This window comes from Taeniopygia guttata, chromosome 21 (genome assembly GCF_048771995.1).
Source record: "Taeniopygia guttata chromosome 21, bTaeGut7.mat, whole genome shotgun sequence".
NCBI classification, from domain to species: Eukaryota; Metazoa; Chordata; class Aves; order Passeriformes; family Estrildidae; genus Taeniopygia; species Taeniopygia guttata.
In genome coordinates this window covers 6,550,266-6,568,986 of record NC_133046.1, presented here as the reverse complement: position 1 = coordinate 6,568,986, position 18,721 = coordinate 6,550,266, and the positions used below count along the sequence as shown (strand labels likewise).

The following is an 18,721-nucleotide window of genomic DNA, read 5'->3' as shown; positions in this document are numbered from 1 at the left end:
GGCGCGGGCGGCCCCGCGGCGCAGAAGGCCCCCCGGGCGCCGGGGCCGCTGTCATGGCGGCGGGGCCGCGGACGCCGCTGCCGCTCCTGGGCCCGGTTCTCCTGGTCCTGCTGCCTTTGGCCGCCGCCGTCTACGAGGACCAAGTGGGCAAGTTCGACTGGTGAGCGCCGGGGTCTCACCGCGTTGGGTTCCCGCCGCGGCCCGAGCTCAGCGGCGCTCCCGTTCCCTCTGCAGGAGGCAGCAGTACGTGGGCAAGCTCAAGTTCGCCTCCCTGGAGGCCTCGCAGGGCTCGAAGAAACTCGTCGTGGCTACCGAGGAGAATGTGGTGGCCGCCCTGAACTCCCGGAGCGGCGAAATCCGTGAGTGCGGGGCCGAGGGTGCCGCTCCGGTGCGGTCGGGAGGGCTCGGCAGGTCGGAGCCTGTCTGGCGGCTGGCTCTGGGAGCGCTGTTAAAAACCCCGTTCGCTTGTGCTAAAATTTTAGAAGTTTAATAGTAACGTATATAGTTATGAAAACTAGGATAACAAGAGACAATAAAAAGCAAAGAATTAGGGACGTCCGGGTGCTCTTGCACTCTGCCACAAAGCACACCTTGCTAACAAAGGATTACCTCTTAATAGCCTGTTGCATATTCATATATCTCATACATAATTCGGACATTCTTTTTCAAACCAGGGTGTTTCTGCTTAATTTTCCCTTTCCCCCCTCATCTTGTAAATCAATTTTCTTGGCCCCTCGAAGTCTGAGCCTTCCCAATAAGAAGGCAATAATTATTTTCTTGGGTCTTGGTGTCTTGTTGCTGTTATCTCTTTCCAGAGAGGATAATGCGAAGAATTTCTCGATTATCTTTTCCATTTCTTGCACTAGTTACAAAAAGTATCTTACATTACATGGGTTCTACTTTAATATTATGTTTTAACCTAAAAACTATATTTACCACACAGCTTAAAAAAATATTAACACAGCACTACTTAAAAGAGATTAATGCAGCACTTCCCAACATCACACAAGGTGAAGGCCCCTGTTCTGCTTGAATGTGAAATCTTAAATAATTACATACAAGAATAAAAGCTCTTTCTAGTGCAGAGCCCATCTCTGATCCGTGCCTGCAACCTGTCATATCTTTGGCAGCACTTGGGGACTTTGAATCACAGAATTTCAGGATGGTTTGGGTTGGATGGTCCTTAAATCTCACCTTGTTCCACCCCTGCCATGGGCAGGGACACGTTCCACTATCCCAGGGTGCTCCAAGCCCCATCCAGCCTGGCCTTGGACACTTTCAGGGATAAGGCAAAATTTCAAGGATTGAGCTAAGTATCTCCTTCTGTGTCAGAATAACAAACCCTCAGCATATTTCCCTTTGTGCCGTATCAAAATTCCATCACATTTACACCCTTCCTACCCAGTTTTCATGTTTGAGCTGGCATTTCCTCAGATCACAGGATAGACTATCACTAACAGGCAGCAGCAACAACTGTGTGAAGTTTTACATAGGTATTTATATAAATATAAAAAAAGCATAGTTAGGTCATTTTCTGTAAAGATCATCCCAGTCCAGGTGCACCCGGGGAAGGGAAATATCCTCCTCTTTTTGTCCTTAAAATAGAGCTGTGTGGTGTCCAAACTGTTAGTCCTCATTGCTGCCATTGTCATCATCCTCCTCTTCCTCCTCCTCTGCTTCATCTCCCATGAGCTTCTGAAAGTCTCCCGTCTCAGAATTCCACAGAAACTTCATGGTGACTTTAAATTCTGCCATCTCGTAGCCAAAGAGTTTCTAGGAGAGGACACAAATCTGTTATTCCTGCTTTACTCTGTGCCCAGCCTAGCAAAACAGTAAATTCCGCTTCCAGGGGGACGTGGAGCAAAGCAGGAATCCAAATAATTGCTGCTGAGTTTTAGGAGATGTGTTAATTAATTCTTGGTTAATTAGTGTCTGAAGCAGGGCTGCTGTGCTGTGACTTTGCAGAGGGGCAGTGGATAAGGTGCATTTTTGACAAGCAGAGGGGTGTGTGGGTGGCACCAGTGTGGCACAGCCGCCTCTGCCCCTCTGTCTCTTGCAGTGTGGCGCCACGTGGACAAGGGCAGCCCTGAAGGAGCCGTCGATGCCATGCTGATCCACGGGCAGGGTAAGGCTGGGGAGATGCTGGTGCCGTGCTTGATTCGCACAGTTAGCAGACAAACATCGTGTAGATAAAGTAAGAAAAGATTGATGGATTTATGGTTTTACCCCCCGAGTTGTTAGCAAGGGGTTGGGATGTTTGGGAGGGTCGGCTTGTCACTGTGGTGACATCTGACCTCCAGTCAGGGTTTGAGGAAGTGACCTCCACCTCTGGACAGTGAAGAACAAGTCAATGGACAGAACTTTGGGAGGGGTTAAAGGGTTAAAAGGTGAAGCCTCCATTGTGTGGGTGAGCACAGCCTCTGCTCCTGGCGCTGTAACATTTCCTCTATTCCTTCTTCTGTTGTATGCTTGATAAGATTTAATAAACCTTTCTTAATTCTGAAGGGGGAGTAGCTGTTTCTCACAGGGGCACATGCTGGGGCTGGCAGGGCTCCTGGAGTGTGGAGCCAGCCTTGGGGCACAGGCTGGACGTGCAGAGCCCATCCCTGTGTTGGCCCGTGGTGGGTGCCAGCGCTGTGTTTGTCCCCTCCCCTCCTCTCCAGATGCCATCACCGTGTCCAGTGCTGGGAGGATTCTGCGTTCCTGGGAAACCAACATCGGGGGCTTGAACTGGGAGACCTCCCTGGACACTGGCAGGTGGGATTTCCTGTCTGCACGGGTTGGTTCTCCTTGTAGGGCTGCTCTGGGAGGGAAAAAATGGGTCAGGGACTCAGTCTGGGCTGGCATTGGAGAGAAAGATTAGTCAGGTGTACAGGTTCCAGAACAAATTTTGGGTGAATTCTTTCTGAATGCCTGAACCTTGTGGAGAATCCCAGAGTCACTGAGATTGGAAAAGCCCTCCCAGACCATCCAGTTCAACCTGTGACCAGTCCCCACCTTGTCCCCAGCCCAGAGCACTGAGTGCCATTTCCAGGACACCTCCAGGGATGGAGACTCCAAACCTCAGTGGGCAGCCCCCGCCAAGGCCTGAGCCCCCTTTCCATTGGAAAATTCCTGCTGGTGTCCACCCTGAGCCTGCCCTGGCCCAGCCTGAGGCTGTTCCTTCTGCTCCTGTCCCTGTTCCCTGGAGCACAGCCTGACCTGGGGCTGTCCCCTCCTGTGCAGAGCCACAAGGTCCCTCCTGAGCCTCCTTTTCTCCAGGCTGAGCCCCTTTCCCAGCTCCATCAGCCTCTCCTGGTGCTCCAGCCCCTTCCCCAGGGTAAAATAGGAAAAGAATTCCCTAATTGCTGGTGCCTGTGCTCAGTTTCCAGGGGGCTGCCCTGGTGGGGCTCCCTGAGGCGGTGAAGTACGTGGCAGTGCTGAAGAAGGCGGCCCTGTCTCTGCACTACCTGTCCAACGGGCACCAGAAGTGGGTGGAACACCTGCCAGAAAGGTGAGGACGCCTCTAGGGAGAGGTGTGAGCCCCTGGCACGGGGCAGAGGGAAGGGGGCTGCACCTGCCTTGTGCTTCTGCAAACTGCAGTGTGAGAGGATGGTGCCTCATGCTTGTTCCTGTCCTGCAGTGAGAGCACTCAGTACGAGCTGCTGTATTCCCGTGGCACTGGAGTGATCCACGTGGTTGGCATCGTTCCCCAGAGCCACCTGAACGTGCTGACATTCAACGTAGAAGATGGAGAAATCACAAGACAGGTAGTGGAGCCAAAATGCTGGGTTTGATTTGAACAAATGCGCTTCCAACCCTGTGCTGTGGTGGGCAGAGAAATCGAGTGTTGTGCCATGGGGAACCCTCCCTTTCCCCAAGGCATTGCCCCCACACCAGGGATTTCATGGCTGAATGCCCTGAAAGCCAAACTGAACCTGACTGGCAGCTGTTAGGCAAGATTCCCCCATAACCCTCAGGCTGACTGGTAGTTTTTCTCAGTTGTGGCTAAAAATAACCGACTTAATTTGCTGTTGTGTGCATGTGGGTGCAGGCTGTGTGCTGCTGAGCCCTGGCTGTGTCTCTCTGCAGGTGAGGGTGGCGGCCCCGTGGCTGGGGGAGCTGCAGGGCTCCTGTGCCGTGGTGGGCGAGGCCGTGCTGGTGTGCGTGGATGCGGCCGAGCGCTCGCTGCACCTCTGCGCCCTGGACACGGAGCAGGACATGAGGCACATCCCCCTGCAGGTGAGCACTGCTGTCACTCCTTGCCTGACTGGTCTGGTTCCAGTGGGAACTGGTTCCCTGTGGTGACAGCCTGGTCAGAGAGTGAGAAAGCGAGATCAGTTTTCCAGAATCTGTGGGAATCCAGGGCTTCCCTCTGGCTGCCCTGGCAGGTCTGGGACCCTGGCAGGGGTCAGGAACCCCCCTGGACAGAGCCCCCAGAGACACTGGCTGTGATCTCTGTACATGGAGAGGAGTTTTCAATCTTACAGGGTGAATTACAAGCTTTGAGTGTTTGATATGAGTAATAATTAAGTGTGGCACGGTGCAAAAGTAAAATTTTAGGTTTCTAGATTAGGGGTTCAGAGGGGACAAGATGGAGGAATTGGGTGTGCCTTGTCCTTTTTCTCCTTCTTCATGCCCTCCATGTTTCACTGTGGTGTTGGCATTTTTCTGTTGGTTCAGGCTGGGGACACACTGTCCAACGTAGGTGACAGATATTGGCACGTTATTGTAAATCCAGCACAGGTAGTTTGTGGTATTTAATGTTTGTACCATCCCACTGAGGGCAGAGCCCCACACGCTGCCCTGCAGGACAGAGCTGCGGCAGGGCAGCAGAACATGTTAGAGATAAACAGAATAAACAACCTTGAAACCAGCACAGACCAATTATGGCTTCTGCTTTGGCAACGGGGCAGAAAGACAGAGACTTTCTACAATCTCAGAATCATCAATAGCTCAGATTCTGACAAGAATCCCTGGGGAACATTAGGGAGGTGGAGAGAGGGAATTCTAAACAATCTGCACCTGGTGTTTTGTAAAAAGCTGTATTGCCCATGAGTTTGTTTGCCAAAGGTGGCTTCTTAATTAGCCAACGGTGATGGTGTTTTAACTAAAGGACTAATCAGGTCCACATGTAGCAAATTAGAGTATAAAAAGCACTGGGTTTCTTTATTGAGTGAATTAGCTTTCTGTGAATGTTGTTAGAGTCTTATGTCACTTATTGCCCGGTCCTGACCCATTATGGTGACATCTCTCCAGTCTGTTGGTGAGCTGGGGGGTGATTGAAGATGGGGGATTGTGCTCTGTAAATTGAGGGAAGGGTGGGAAGGGTTTTGTTCTGTTCTTCCTTCGGGATCGATGCCCTCTGAGCTCTGCTCCAATGGATCCTCAGCCTTCCCTGCTCCTGTTCCATCCCCAGACTCAGGGAATCTCTGACTGCTGCTGGGGAGGGAGCTGTTGGTCTCAGTGAAGGATGACTCCCCCAGCACATGTGCTTGTCTCCCCTGCAGTCCATGGAGCTGGAGTTTGCAGATGACTTCCAGGCCAGGATCTTGGCCACTCAGCCCAGTGTGACCAGTGCCTCACGGACTCAGTTCTTCCTGCAGCTGTCCCCAAGCCACTTCTCCCTGCTGCAGTACAAGCAGGGGCTGCTCAGCCACCTCCGGGACTTCCAGCAGGTACCAGAGACAGGGCCAAGTGCAGCTGAACATCCTTCACACTGCTGGGCCAGCTGGCAGGTTTTAAAAGTCTCAGTAACTCTGGGTATCATGGCTCAAAAACCTGTGGCAAGTCAACTGTTCCCATCTTTATGAGAAGTAGGTCTTTCTTATTTTTGAGCTGGGGGAAACCATACAATTTAAAATTTGGCTGTGACATTTAATCTGCTTTTAATTCCACTGTGGTTTTATTTACTTCAGAAGTGCTTTTTGGTGGGGTTTGGGTGTTTCTTGAGGGTGGTTTTTAATGATTTCTTGCTATATTTTATTTCCCTTTTCCAGGCAGCTCTGGTGAGTTTTGCAACAACCGGGGAGAAGACGGTGGCCGCTGTCCTGACGTGCAGGAATGAACTGGTCAGCACAATTCCTGTCCCCTGGCACCAGCCCAGCTCTGGGGATGTGCACTGGGGGTGGGCTCCACTGGTGTTTCACAGGCCCAGGGATGGGAAGCCCCTTGAGGAAGAGGAGGATTTGATAAGTTTCAGTGATAAGACAAGCAGGGCTTGATTACATCCAGCTCAGGCTGTGCCTGGCTCAGTGAATGTCCTGTTTCAGGAAGGTGAGCATGTGACAAGGAATTTGCTTTCCTGATCCACAGAGGATTTCAGTTCTTGGAGATATCAAACATACTTTCATTTTTATCAGAAACAGAATAGAACAGAGCTGTTTCCTGCCTGATATCACAGGCAAGCTGAGACTTGTCAGACAGTTGAAAACCTAATTTTCTACTTTACTGGTGTCTGAAGCCATGTTACATGTCCTCTCATGCTCCCTGCAGAAACCTGGCAGCTCTGATGGCCTCCATGCTGGCAGCACTCTGGAGGATGCCCGGAGGCAGGTATGGGGTGTACTTGTTCCCAGGTTCTTGTCAGTCCATTTTATTTTTTCACCTGCAGGAGCAGAATGACAGAGTCTTACCCCAGCTGTACAACCTAATACAGCCTAAAAATGTCTTGAAGCCCCAGTTTTTGCTGGGCATGGAATTCTGCTGCAGGATTTGGTGTGGTGTGGGTGTAACCCTTGTTTTCTGCTCGTTGCTACAGGATTCCTTAATCTGCTCCAATCAAACCTACAACATAAACCTCTACCTGGTTGAAACTGGGCAAAGATTGTTGGATACCACAATCACCTTTAGCCTGGAGCAAGGAGGGGCCAAGCCACAGCAGGTGAGCAAGGAGGGGTTATTTCAGTCCTTGCAGTGCTCCCCCTTCCCTGGTTTGGCAGGATGGGAGTCCTTCAGCCAAGGGGAAAAGCATTCCAGGGATTACAACATCACTTTGCTGTGGTTTCACCTGATTTCTACTGTCTTCAAGGAGATTATGTGATCGTTAATCTCGCTGTTTTCCTTGCCTTTTTTTTTTTTTGTGTGGTTTTTGTTTTTTTTTTTCCAGCTGTACATCCAAGTTTTCCTGAAGAAGGATGATTCTGTGGGCTATCGAGCCTTGGTGCAGACAGAAGACCACATGCTCATGTTCCTCCAGCAGCCAGGTGACTCCCAAAATCAGCTTCCTCCATTTGTAACAGTCACCAGGAGAAAAATTCTGTGTCCTCAAGGATTGTATTTTATCATGACTTTCCTTGGAAGCTGAAAAAATTGATTTAACTCTTCTGAGTCCCTTGAAGGACACAGGAGACTTTTCATCCTCACCTGGACAAACAATTCTGCCCTGTTTTGTGTGGGCAGAGCCTTTGGATTTCAGGGGGTTTCTGCAGATTTCAAAACTCTTTTCGTAGGATGAGAGTGTAAGTTCTGGTGTAGATCTTCCTCAAAGATTTTCAGGAAAGGTCCTCATAGCAAAAATGTTGATTTGCAGAAAGGGTTGAAAGTTCCATCTCAGCAGCATGAATTCTGTGGGGCTCTAAAGGAATCTAGGAGTTCACACTGCGAATCTCTTATTTTAAATTGACTCAATGACTGGAACCCTTTTAAAGAACCAGATTGCTTTTACTGATTCTGAGGTTTTCTTCCTAGAAGTGGCTCCTGTTGCATGAAGTATTTGTCTTTTATGAAATAATGAATTTAATGATATTAGATATTTATACACTGTTTTACATTTCACTTAGAGGTGATTTGCATTTCAGAGTTGCACTGAAAGATACTTTTATATTGAGTGAGTCAATTCCCATATATTAAGTTGATTTTTCCAATATTCTACTCTTATTTCTTTCCAGGAAAAGTTGTGTGGAGCAGAGAGGAGTCTTTGGCAGAGGTGGTAAGCTTGGAGATGGTGGATCTGCCTCTGACAGGTGCACAGGCTGAGTTGGAGGGAGAATTTGGAAAAAAAGCAGGTGGGTTTAGCAGAATTACCTCTGTGAGTTTGTTTTCCTTCCTAAAAAAATGTGTTTATCGTTTTCTGTTTACTCTGGGCTGAGAGATTAATTTAAATCTCTACTGATGCCAATTAAGATGAGCTGAAATAAACCCTTTTCTATCTAAACTTTGGCAATCCAATCCAGATGACATCAATATATTACATTGTAACATTAAAAAAACAGCAGCAGTAGGAGGGATTTTGGCCATGTCTCCTAAATGTTTCATGTGACTCTCTGGAAGACTCTTTTCCAATAGCTTTTTTTGCTTTCTTTTGTCTTTCCTTGCTGTCCTGGATGCAGCCATCCAAGGTAACCCCATCCTGCATGGAGTGTGCTCTGCTCCTCCCTAATGCTTCCTGGTGCCACTGGTCCCCTCTGCTTGCTCTCCTCAGGGGCTGAAACAGAGTTGAAATCCGGTGTTTTGGTTACTTTAAGAAGTGGAATACAAACTCTGATTGGGCAGATTTAAGTATTTTTAATTCCTCTGAGTGCAGAGGGGTTTCTGTAGAGGTGGGGGAGCAGTAGGTGGGCACAGTGAGAAGAAACACAAAATCCTCTGCATGAAGGTTTGCTTTCAGTTGATGGGGGCGTGTTTTGGAATGAGTGTGGAGTGGGAAAGGTTGGTAAATGCCAGAGTCTCACAGAAATGGCACTTGTAACTTAGTGCAGAAGGGGAGGCAAGGAGTTCCCCAGGTTTGTGCATGGCAGTGTTTGACAGCAGAGTTTCAGCCCGGGGGTGGGACGGGTGTGTTTTCCCTCCTGGTGTCACTGTGGTGCCACTTGCAGATGGTTTGCTGGGAATGTTCCTGAAGCGACTCTCATCCCAGCTCATCCTGCTGCAAGCCTGGACTGCCCACCTCTGGAAGATGTTCTACGATGCCAGGAAACCCCGGAGTCAGATCAAAAACGAGATTAACATTGACAATTTGGCCAGAGATGAGTTCAACCTCCAGAAAATGATGGTGATGGTCACTGCCTCGGGCAAGGTGAGGAGGCCAGGGCAGGAATCTGTTTCTAGGCTGGAGGAAAGAGTCTCAGCTCTGAATCCTCAGCCCTGTTTTTTAGCCAGGCTTGGGAAATTATTTACCCAGAAATAATGGAAGATGCACAGGATGTTTGTGATGACTTTAAAGGGGGACTAAGATTCAGCTTTCTTTGGGATATGACACGGGAGGATGCTGTGCTTGAATGAGAGAGATGTCTTCCTAAACTTTGGCTTTCCCACATGTTTTTCCTCAGCTTTTTGGCATTGAGAGCAGTTCTGGCACCATCCTATGGAAGCAATACCTCAGGAACGTGAGACCAGGCTCCTCCTTCAAGCTGATGGTGCAGAGAACAACAGCCCATTTCCCCCACCCTCCCCAGTGCACTCTGCTTGTCAAGGACAAGGTGAGGCCCTTTCCTGCCCCTCCACTGGGCACGGAAATCTGCCCTTGCACAGGGCAATAAAACCATATTCTTGGGCATATCTGGTTGTCACTGATGTGGGGATGGCAAGGGAGAAAGATCTGGAGGGAAGCAGACACAGAAGGCTGGGTATGATCGTGGTTGTTATGAATAAATGTTTGGACAAAAGTGTGTGTCCAAACAGAGTATTTTCAGGATAGAGTAGCTGAACCCAGGATATGAACAGTCTACACCAGCAAGTTACAGTTAGAAAAACACTTTTTTTTTTTTTCTACCTAAACAAGAGGCAAAACTTGCCCTGTTTTTCAGGAAACCAAGATGAGTTTTCTGTATGTCTTTAACCCCATCTTTGGGAAGAGAAGCCAAGTAGCTCCTCCTGTTCTGAAACGTCCCATTCTCCAGACTTTGCTTCTGCCTATTATGGATCAAGACTATGCAAAAGTGCTGCTCCTGATTGATGATGAGTACAAGGTAACTTTCTTGCCTGGAGGCAGTTTTCTTCACATTATGGTTAATTATTCCCCTCCCTTTTGGATCAAGATGGAAAAAAATGCCATTGAGCCACATTTCACACAAAACTATGAGGTTATTCTGGTAAGACAGACCTTATCTTGATAAACACATTAGAAATAATCTTTCTGGTTCATTCTGGGGGGGATGGTTTTGTCTGTATCAGTTGTTTTTAAGCTGTGTTTCAATTCTTCCTTTTCAGGTTACACCTTTCCCAGCCACTAAAAACGTCCTTCGCCAGTTAGAAGAAATAGCCCATTCCATCTATTTTTACCTGGTTGATGCTGAGCAGGGAAAACTCTCTGGATTCAGGCTGAAAAAGGTATGGGAAGGCCCATTGGACTTCCTGAATGCCCTGGCGACAGTGGCAGATCTCAGTTCCCTTCATGGAGCTTTGCTCAGAACCAAAACGTTCTGCCTCAAAACACACCAAAGAAACTTGGGAAATCCCAAAGCAAGGGAATCTGCATCCTGCTGGTGGAGCTGGTGTCCTTGGAAGACGAGATCCAAGCTCCCACATGCTTTTTCCCTGCAGGACCTGAGCACAGAGGAGATCTGGGAGGTGGCCATCCCCACAGAGGTGCAGAGGATTGTGGCTGTCAAAGGGAAGAGGTCCAACGAGCACGTGCACTCCCAGGGCCGCGTGATGGGCGACCGCAGCGTCCTCTACAAGGTGCTGCTGCAGCTCTGTGTTGGCTTTTTGTTGAGGGGTTATCCTGTGGGAAGATCCCAGTGCCATTCCCTGCTGCTGCACTGGGATGAGCTGCCCTGTGGTGCCAGCTTTTCTTTACAGGCATTGGTGCCTCTGTGGAAGAACACTCATTTTGGAGGTTTATTTTCGAAAATGTTTTCATGCAGCAGTTAAGTCAGTCACAGTCTGATATTGTGGAAATAACAGCTTGATTTCTTGAGGTGATTTGTTTGCAATATGCCCAGTGGCAGATGAAGAGCAGGAAGGAGGTGTTTGTGGCACTGACAGGGTGTCTCAGCTGTTTCTCCTTCGTCCCTAGTCCCTGAACCCCAACCTGCTGGCCGTGGTGACCGAGAGCACGGACACGCACCACGAGCGCACCTTCATCGGGATCTACCTCATGGACGGGGTCACGGGCAGGATCATCCACTCCTCCGTGCAGAAGAAGGCCAAGGGGCCTGTGCACATGGTGCACTCTGAGAACTGGGTGGTGGTAAGCTGCTTGGTTGGGGGTACCCCTAAAATCACGAGCTGATAAAAAGCAGTGACCTGTCATGAAGGTCAGTCACGGTACAAATATGTCAAAATACACGTGGAATGCAAGACTGACAATTTTGTAAGTTCAACAAATTAGCACACTTAACAGAAATTATCCAGTTAGAGGGACAGTGAATGAAGTAATACCCCCTTTCAGTTCTGCCCCCACTGAAGCCCCCCCCAGCTTCTAGCTCCCTATTTATTGTGTCTATGACATATGGAGAAAATGAGATGTCCTTGGCTCACTATAGAGCAAAGACCAAATAAGATTCCAGCAAGGTTTGCCTATTGTTCTAAAATCTAAGGGGGGGGGGGGGGTAGGAAGGTGCTGCAATTAGTTAAGGAGCTATATGTGTAACTATATAATAATAGTCTACAGAGCTACAAATATATGGAAAAGGTATAAAAAGCAAAAAGCTTTTTGGCATCGGGGCAGTTGCTGAGCCTGCATAGAGGCAGTTTTGTGATTGCCCTGGGTCCTTCCCTGATACTCCTGGAACTCCTGATTGCAGTACCAGTACTGGAACACGAAGGCCCGGCGGAACGAGTTCACGGTGCTGGAGCTCTACGAGGGCACGGAGCAGTACAACGCCACAGCCTTCAGCTCCCTGGACCGCCCCATCCTGCCCCAGGTCCTGCAGCAATCCTACATCTTCCCCTCTGCCATCAGTGCCATGGAGGCCACCATCACCGAGCGGGGCATCACCAGCCGCCACCTGCTCAGTGAGTACCTGCTCAGGGGAAGGGAGAAGCCAGGGGCCTCAGAAAATGGGAAAGCTGGACAGGACAGAATGCACATCCAACCAATATGATTAATGCAACCTTCTCTCTTTATTCCAGAGAAGATGGCAGATTTTATACACTTCTGCATAGTTTACAATTTACAAAGGCACTCTGATTGGCATGTTAACATTGTTTACCTTTGCCCTAAGGTGGTCAGGCTTTTCACACTGCAGGTCTACTCTAATTCACACTCAAATAGCTCATTACTTTGTAGTTACCTTAACATAATTTCTGATTGCGCCACAGCTGAATTCTCACTGCATCAAAGGCTTCAAGGCCCCATCAAAGCCGCCCATCAGAGCCTAATCTGACTGGGTAGCTAAAGTCTCACTCCAGACATAAATCATGCTCTCTGTCGCAGAAATTCTGTAACAAAAGGGCAGCTCTGAAATCCAGCCAAATGCACTTTGCTGCCAAAAAGTCACACCTGGGGGTTGTGCTGGGCTCCTGCGAGTGCAGGGATAAGCAGCAGGAGAGTGTCTCTGTTGGCTGTCAGAAAATGCTGTCAGGAGTGGCCATGAGGTGCCAGATTCTTTCCAGTGGTGCCCAGAGCATAAACTAAAACCCAGTGAGTTTCACCCCTTTTCCTTGGGGGTGGCAGAGCAGTGCCACAGGTGCCCAGGGCGGGTCTGGAGTCTCTCTCTCTGGAGAAATTCCAGACCCACCTCGATGCATTTCTGAGTGATCTGCTCCTGGTGATCCTACCTAGGCAGGGGGTTTGGACTGGGCGACCCCCAGAAGACCCTTCCAAGCCCAGCTGTTCTGGGATTCTCTGATTTTTGAGATGCTTTTCCTTCAATGCACAGTTGGGCTGCCCTCTGGGGCCATCCTGTCCCTTCCCAAGGCTCTGCTGGACCCTCGGCGCCCGGAGATCCCCACGGAGCAGAGCAGGTAGGGAAGGATGAGAACCTCTCTTCTGGGCTCTGGAGAGGGCTGAATTTTGGGTGAAGAGGAACAACTTGTTCTGCCTGGACTCAGAGGAGTCTTGGCATGGAATGAAGGGAAGTTCCTTCAGGTCAGAGGTTGGACTCAGTGATCTTGGAGGTCTTTCCCAACCTGAAGGATTCTGTGCTTCTGTTCCCAGTCTATGATGATGGGATGCACTTGTCTGTATTACAGCAGTCAGTCCATAAACCAGCCTGGTGTCTGTATTCTCAGGGAGCAGCAGTCCGAGGAACTGGATATTTTAGAGTTACACTTGTAAAACTTCAGCTTAGCCTGACACAGCTGATATATTTAATTTTATTTTTAATGAACCTGCACTGGGAAAAGCTCCCAAATCTGCTGGTTTAGGTTAGCTTTTGATAACCAGGAGACCCTGTGGTGGCACCTGCAGTGTGCTGCCTGGCTGGGGTTTGATGCCTGGTGGTGCCTTGCAGGGAGGAGAACCTGATCCCGTACTCGCCCGACGTGCAGATCCACGCCGAGAGGTTCATCAACTACAACCAGACCATCTTCAGGATGAGGGGGATTTACACAGCCCCCTCTGGCCTCGAGTCCACATGCTTGGTGAGAGCAGGGGAAAGGGCTCAGTGTGGAATTCGGGGGTGGATCTGAATTGTGTAACCCCTGTGACACAGCTGCTCGCAGCGTAACCATGGCTCCTTTCCATTGGAACTGTCACCCTGAGGGAATCATTTTGGGGTTTTATGGGGTTTTATGCTCCAAGCTGCATCCCCAGCTCCTGATCTCCTCCCTGCAGGTTGTAGCCTACGGGCTGGACATCTTCCAGACCCGGGTGTGCCCCTCCAAGCAGTTTGATGTGCTCAAGGACGACTACGACTACGTGCTGATCAGCAGCGTGCTCTTCGGGCTGGTCTTTGCCACCATGATCACCAAGAGACTGGCCCAGGTGAAGCTGCTGAACCGGGCCTGGCGCTGAGGGAGGCCCAGCCTGGATCCCAGCCCTGCCGGGGGATGGAGCCAAACACCTCTGTTCCATTTGGCTGGAAGATATTTGTGAGGAAAAGCTGCTGGAGGAACAAAACCCGCACTGCCCGTGCGTCTCCCAGGTGGAGGAACGGAAGAGATGAAAAATAGAGACTTTGTTAGGCTGTTCTGACTGAAAAAGAGGGTCCCAAATCTCCCTTAAAGCCTCAAAATTGGTGTCTCCCTGGTGTTGGTGAAGAGAATCCTGAGGATGTGTCCTGCTCATCCTGGGCTCTCCCTTGTTGCCAGCTGTGCCCCACATCTGGCAGCAAGGAGGGTTGTTGGCTGTGCCCCACATCTGGCAGCGAGGAGGGTTGCTCATGCTGTGAGGAAGAGACCTTGGGTGATTTCTGTAGGAAAAATGTTGGGATTTGGGTGTCTGGCAGTGGGAAACGGCCTCATGGAGCCACTGATGAAGCTGCAGAGCGGTGGGAAGAATTTGAACCTTATATCTCTCCATATTCTTTATTTATTGTGACAACATCAGTTCCTTCCCATTTGTTTCTAAATTTTTGTGCTTTTTTTTCTTTTTTTTGTGTTCAGAGCTGGGGTTAAGGCGGGCTGGTTCAGGGGGAGGAGCCTTCAGCGTTTCCTTCGGGATCTCGGCTCTGAACACTGGATTTGAATTGTTAAAGTCAGTTTGGCATTGTTTATCCCCCGGGAGTGGCCGTGTCCCCCCTGCACCCCCCAGTGTCCAGATCCCAAAATAAAGCTGCGGAGCAGGGAGCGGGTTTGGACTACTGAAGTGTTTCTTGGGCTGTTTGAGCGGTTTGGGGGCTGTTTAAGGGGCTTGGGAACTGTTTAAGTGGGCATTTGCGGCTGTTTAAATGGGTTTGGGGGTGTTGTTTAGGTGTGTTTTAGGGGTTACTTAGGTGATTTTGCAGTGCTGGTTGGGTGGGTTTTTTGGGGCTGTTTAGGTGGAGGGTTGGGGCTATTTAAGGGGTCTTGGGGAGGGGCATTAAAGTGTTTTTTGGGGACCACTGAGGTGGATTTTGGGGCTGTTTAAGTGGCTTTATTGAGCTATTTCAGTGGGTTTTGAGCTACTTAAGTGGGCTTTTTTTTTGTATTTACGTGGTGGGGGGTTGTTTCCTTATTTAAGCGTTTTGGGGGACTCGAAGCGGGGGATTTTTTTCGCCGTTCCAGCGTTTTTGGGGTTTTTTTTTTATGATTCCCCGGCCGCTCCGAGCCCTCCCTGCCTCAGGGCGGCCGCGGGGAGGGGGGGGGGGGGTGCGCGCACGGCGCATGCGCGGGCACAGCCCCGCCTTCCCCGCGCTGCGCGCGCGCCGCGCGCCAAAGTTGCTGACTCACGCAGTGCGCACGCGCCCGCGCCGCGGGCCAATGGGGCGGCGCGACGTTGCGCGGCCGCCGCCCCGCCGGGAGGGGGCGCTGTGCGCGCCGCGGGCCCGGCCCAGCGCAGCCCAAGATGGCGGCGGGCGGCGCGGGGGCCGCGGCCGGGCCCGGCTGGGACGTGGCCGTGCGGCCGCTGCTCTCCGCCTCCTACTCGGCCTTTGACATGAAGGAGCTGCCGCAGCTGCTCGCCTCGGTCATCGAGAGGTGAGGGAGCGCGGGCGGGGGCTGCCGCCACTCGGCGTCGCCCGCTGAGGGGCAGCGCTGGGGGTGCCGCTGCGGGAGCGGCTGAGGGGGGGCCCGGCTGCGTGTGAGGGGCTCGGTGCCGGGGCCGGGCTCGGTGCCCGGTGTACGGCGGGGCTGCGGCTGCCCGGGCAAAGCCCCAGCTCCGTGCCCGGCTCCTCCCTTGTCCCGGGGCTCCCGGAGGTGCCCTCGGGCCCCATAACGGGCTGAGGGTGCTCGCCCGGCCGCAGCACCTCGGACAGGCGCCCGCCGAGAGGCTTCGGGACTGTTCTTGTGGTTTTGCTTTTGTCCAGGCGTGTCACAGTTCTCCCGGTTAGGCCGTGGGAAGTGTTGTCTCACCGGGCTCTGGGGGACCAGACTTCCCTCTAAGTCTTTATCACTGCAGTGCTTCTCCTCTTTTAAGTCGAAATAAAGCAGAACCAAATCAAACCTGACTTGTCTTAACCACACAGTTTGGAGTCAGAGCATGAGAGTACCCACTGCAGCTACTTAATTCAACTTACAGCTTGTTTTATGATCTAAAACCCGAGATGTGAATGCCACAACGTCATGCTCAGTCACAGAGATATAACCCCGGCCACAATAAGTTTTTAGGAAACATAAAATAAAGAGTGCACTGAGGACGGTGATAAAATAAAGCCCTGTGGTGTTTTGTTTAATGTAGAATGTCTGAGTGTGCAGTGAATGTTTCAGATTCAAAGAGTTAATTGGAGCAGTTGAGTGCCTGCACACACAGAGCAGCTGTTCCCCCGGGAGCTGCACCCTCGGTCTTGATGGATTTGGGCAGTTTTTGGCCACGCTTTGTTTTAGGGACCATTCCAGTGTCACTTTTCCCCGAGCAGCTCTGCTGTCCCTGTGCCTAAAGTTCATTAGTGGAGTGTTCCATCAGAGTATCCCAGGGAGACTCGAGTGGATCCACTTGAGTTCTGGGAGAGGGCTGTTTCCTCCTGTAGAGGCAATGTTGATTCTGTTTTCCATTGAGACAGCAGGTTGTTTCCTTCCAGCAGCACTGCCTGGGGTTGGAGCTGCGTGTCTGGTGGTCTGGCAGGACTTGGGCTCATGCAGGATGGTATTTTTTGTTTCATGCCTTGGTGTGGTGTGCTAAATGACAAAGGAATAAATACAACTTGTTCGTGTCTGGAGCTGTGCTCTTCTGTGCTGGACAAGAATCTATCTTTAGATTTCTCACAGAAAATCTTTTATGTGTTCAAGTTATTTTTAGGAGGCAGTTGTTAAGCTCTTGACAGTGTTAGCCAACCCCAAAGTGTCTGGATTTCCCCTGAAATAAACTTGGTGAAATGACAGTGAAATCACCAGTATTTTTCTTTTCAAAATAAAACAATAAACTCCTTTTTTAACTACTGTGGTATTTAATTTATAAGTTTAAGCATCATCAGGTTAGCAGTATTCCTCTGTTAGCAGGTATCTTCATGAATTGACAGAAATTAGGCCTTTATTTGACATAAATGATGGAATGCTGGCTTGGAAAGGTGCAGCTGGAGGCCAACTGCTGGTCTGGGAAGTGTCTCTGGGCTGGTTTTTGGGGAAGGGCTTTCCACAGGGAGAGCTGCACCTGGAGCAGTGCCTTCCCCAGGAGGAGACTGCTCTGTGCCCACTGTCCCCAGGACAGGCTGTGTTTGGGGGTGTCAGCAGTGGGGACAGGCTGTCTTTGGGGACAGGCTGTGTTTGGGGGTGTCAGCACTGGGGACAGGCTGTGTTTGGGGACAGGCTGTGTTTGGGGGTGTCAGCACTGGGGACAGGCTGTGTTTGGGGACAGGCTGTGTTTGGGGGTGTCAGCACTGGGGACAGGCTGTGTTTGGGGGTGTCAGCACTGGGGAGCAGAGCTGAGGCACGGGCTGGGGTTTGGTGCTGATTAACGTTGTCAGTGACTCTGAGACTTCTCTCAGCCTCAGCAATGAGCTTCCCTGGGAAGCAAAACCCCTCTGAGCTATAAAGCACATTACAAAGGCTGCAAAGTCATTATTAAAGCTCACCGTGTGCTCACAATAACACTCTGGCACATCCCAGATTGAACTGTTATCTTCTGTCCATGGTTATTTGCAAGGATTGATGATGACTTGACTGCTGCCTTCCGCTTTGCATTATTATAACATCCACAGTGTGTTTAAGTAAAACTCAAACTGCCATTGCCCAATCCCTATCTCGTGCTGGATTCTGCACCACTGAGTTCTTTATACCCTGTGGGCACTGTGTGGTGCACAGCTTGACCTATGCAGTAATTTAGGAGCTGTCAGCCTCTCCTGTACTCTGTTATTCCCAAATTGTTCTAATTTGTTCTCTTAGTAATGCTTACATACATCTACTGCTGCTGGCTTGGAGTTGGGCTTGAGAGGTCGGTGAGCAAAATTAATGTCTGAAAAGGAGAGCACAAACTGCTTTGCATGTTCAGTCTCTGGGCTCGTTCCTCCCCAGAGCAGTTCTGGCACGAGAGGGTGAGGTGAGGCCTGAGGTTGGAACTCGGGCATGTGACACTGTTAAATATTCCTGTAAAGCCTCTCTCTTCATTTTCTATTTTTCTATTTGTATTTCAGCTTTTTAGGCAGACTTTAGTCTAAAACCTCAGACCTAGGAAATCAGGCTACAAAGCTGACAAGTATTTCTTTCTGCTCGTTTTTGTGGAGCAATGGTTCTGTTCCAGAGTTGTTTCTGTTCTAGCTGCCCCTCCTGTTACAGCTGGAAACTGGCTTAGGGTGCAGAAAGGGAAGGTGACTGGGCTTTGCTCAGGTCAGCAGGGAATGGTGAAATCGTGGTTGGAGCTGGGTACAGCCTGTGCCTGGGCTGTGCCCTCTGCTCCCCACCTGCTCTCCAGGAATCACCTCTGGCTCAGCTGGTTGGGAGAGACAGAGTGAAGCTGAGTCTGGTAATCTGTTCTACATCACTGCATGAAAAGGTGAAAGGAAGTAAGCTGATTGTTTATGAGGCAGGCATGCACATCCCTTAGTCTTGTCACAGGAGAAATGGGAGCAGAAAGTAGGTGTGGAGGCAGAGCAGTTTGTGTTCTCAGTGTCTGTGCAGGTGGGGTGTGGTGGGACACCTTTAAGGTGTCGCCTCTGCCATAACTGGCTGATCTCTGAGGCCAGTGAGCGTAGCTGAGAAACATCAGGGACTCTGCCTTACCTGCCCAGATCCCTCCCAGGGGGTGGCAGTGCTGTGCCCGTGTGTGCTGTGGTTCTGCAGCTGCCTGCTTTCGTTTGCACACTTGCACAAGCTCCAGCTGCCTCGGTGCAGTGCTGGGAGGGGAATG

At 50.5% G+C, this 18,721-nt stretch overlaps 2 protein-coding genes across 5 annotated transcripts in view; both read left to right on the top strand.

The window, feature by feature from the left end:
• Positions 1 to 2: 2 nt before the first annotated feature.
• On the top strand, positions 3 to 14,597 carry EMC1 (ER membrane protein complex subunit 1). 2 transcript variants are annotated; one of them, XM_030289335.4, is made up of 24 exons: positions 3 to 160; positions 235 to 359; positions 2,060 to 2,125; positions 2,664 to 2,757; positions 3,365 to 3,493; positions 3,623 to 3,749; positions 4,072 to 4,221; positions 5,490 to 5,657; positions 5,979 to 6,050; positions 6,475 to 6,534; positions 6,740 to 6,862; positions 7,088 to 7,184; positions 7,869 to 7,985; positions 8,310 to 8,318; positions 8,796 to 8,995; positions 9,249 to 9,398; positions 9,726 to 9,887; positions 10,129 to 10,248; positions 10,462 to 10,599; positions 10,937 to 11,110; positions 11,667 to 11,877; positions 12,744 to 12,828; positions 13,317 to 13,446; positions 13,640 to 14,597. In XM_030289335.4, exons 1-24 carry the CDS (start codon positions 54 to 56, stop codon positions 13,817 to 13,819), a joined length of 2,994 nt encoding a protein of 997 aa, XP_030145195.4. In that variant the 5' UTR covers positions 3 to 53; the 3' UTR covers positions 13,820 to 14,597. The 2 variants fall into 2 exon arrangements, with proteins under 2 accessions (XP_030145195.4, XP_030145196.4); XM_030289336.4 differs by lacking the exon at positions 8,310 to 8,318.
• A 626-nt stretch (positions 14,598 to 15,223) lies between these two features.
• Positions 15,224 to 18,721, top strand: part of UBR4 (ubiquitin protein ligase E3 component n-recognin 4) — an 88,054-nt gene continuing 84,556 nt past the window's right edge. For all 3 annotated transcript variants that reach the window (XM_030289323.4, XM_030289322.4, XM_041720443.2), the window contains exon 1: positions 15,224 to 15,420. In XM_030289323.4, coding sequence (XP_030145183.4) covers positions 15,290 to 15,420 — 131 coding nt within the window. In that variant the 5' untranslated portion in view covers positions 15,224 to 15,289. The remainder of the gene's footprint in view (positions 15,421 to 18,721) is intronic.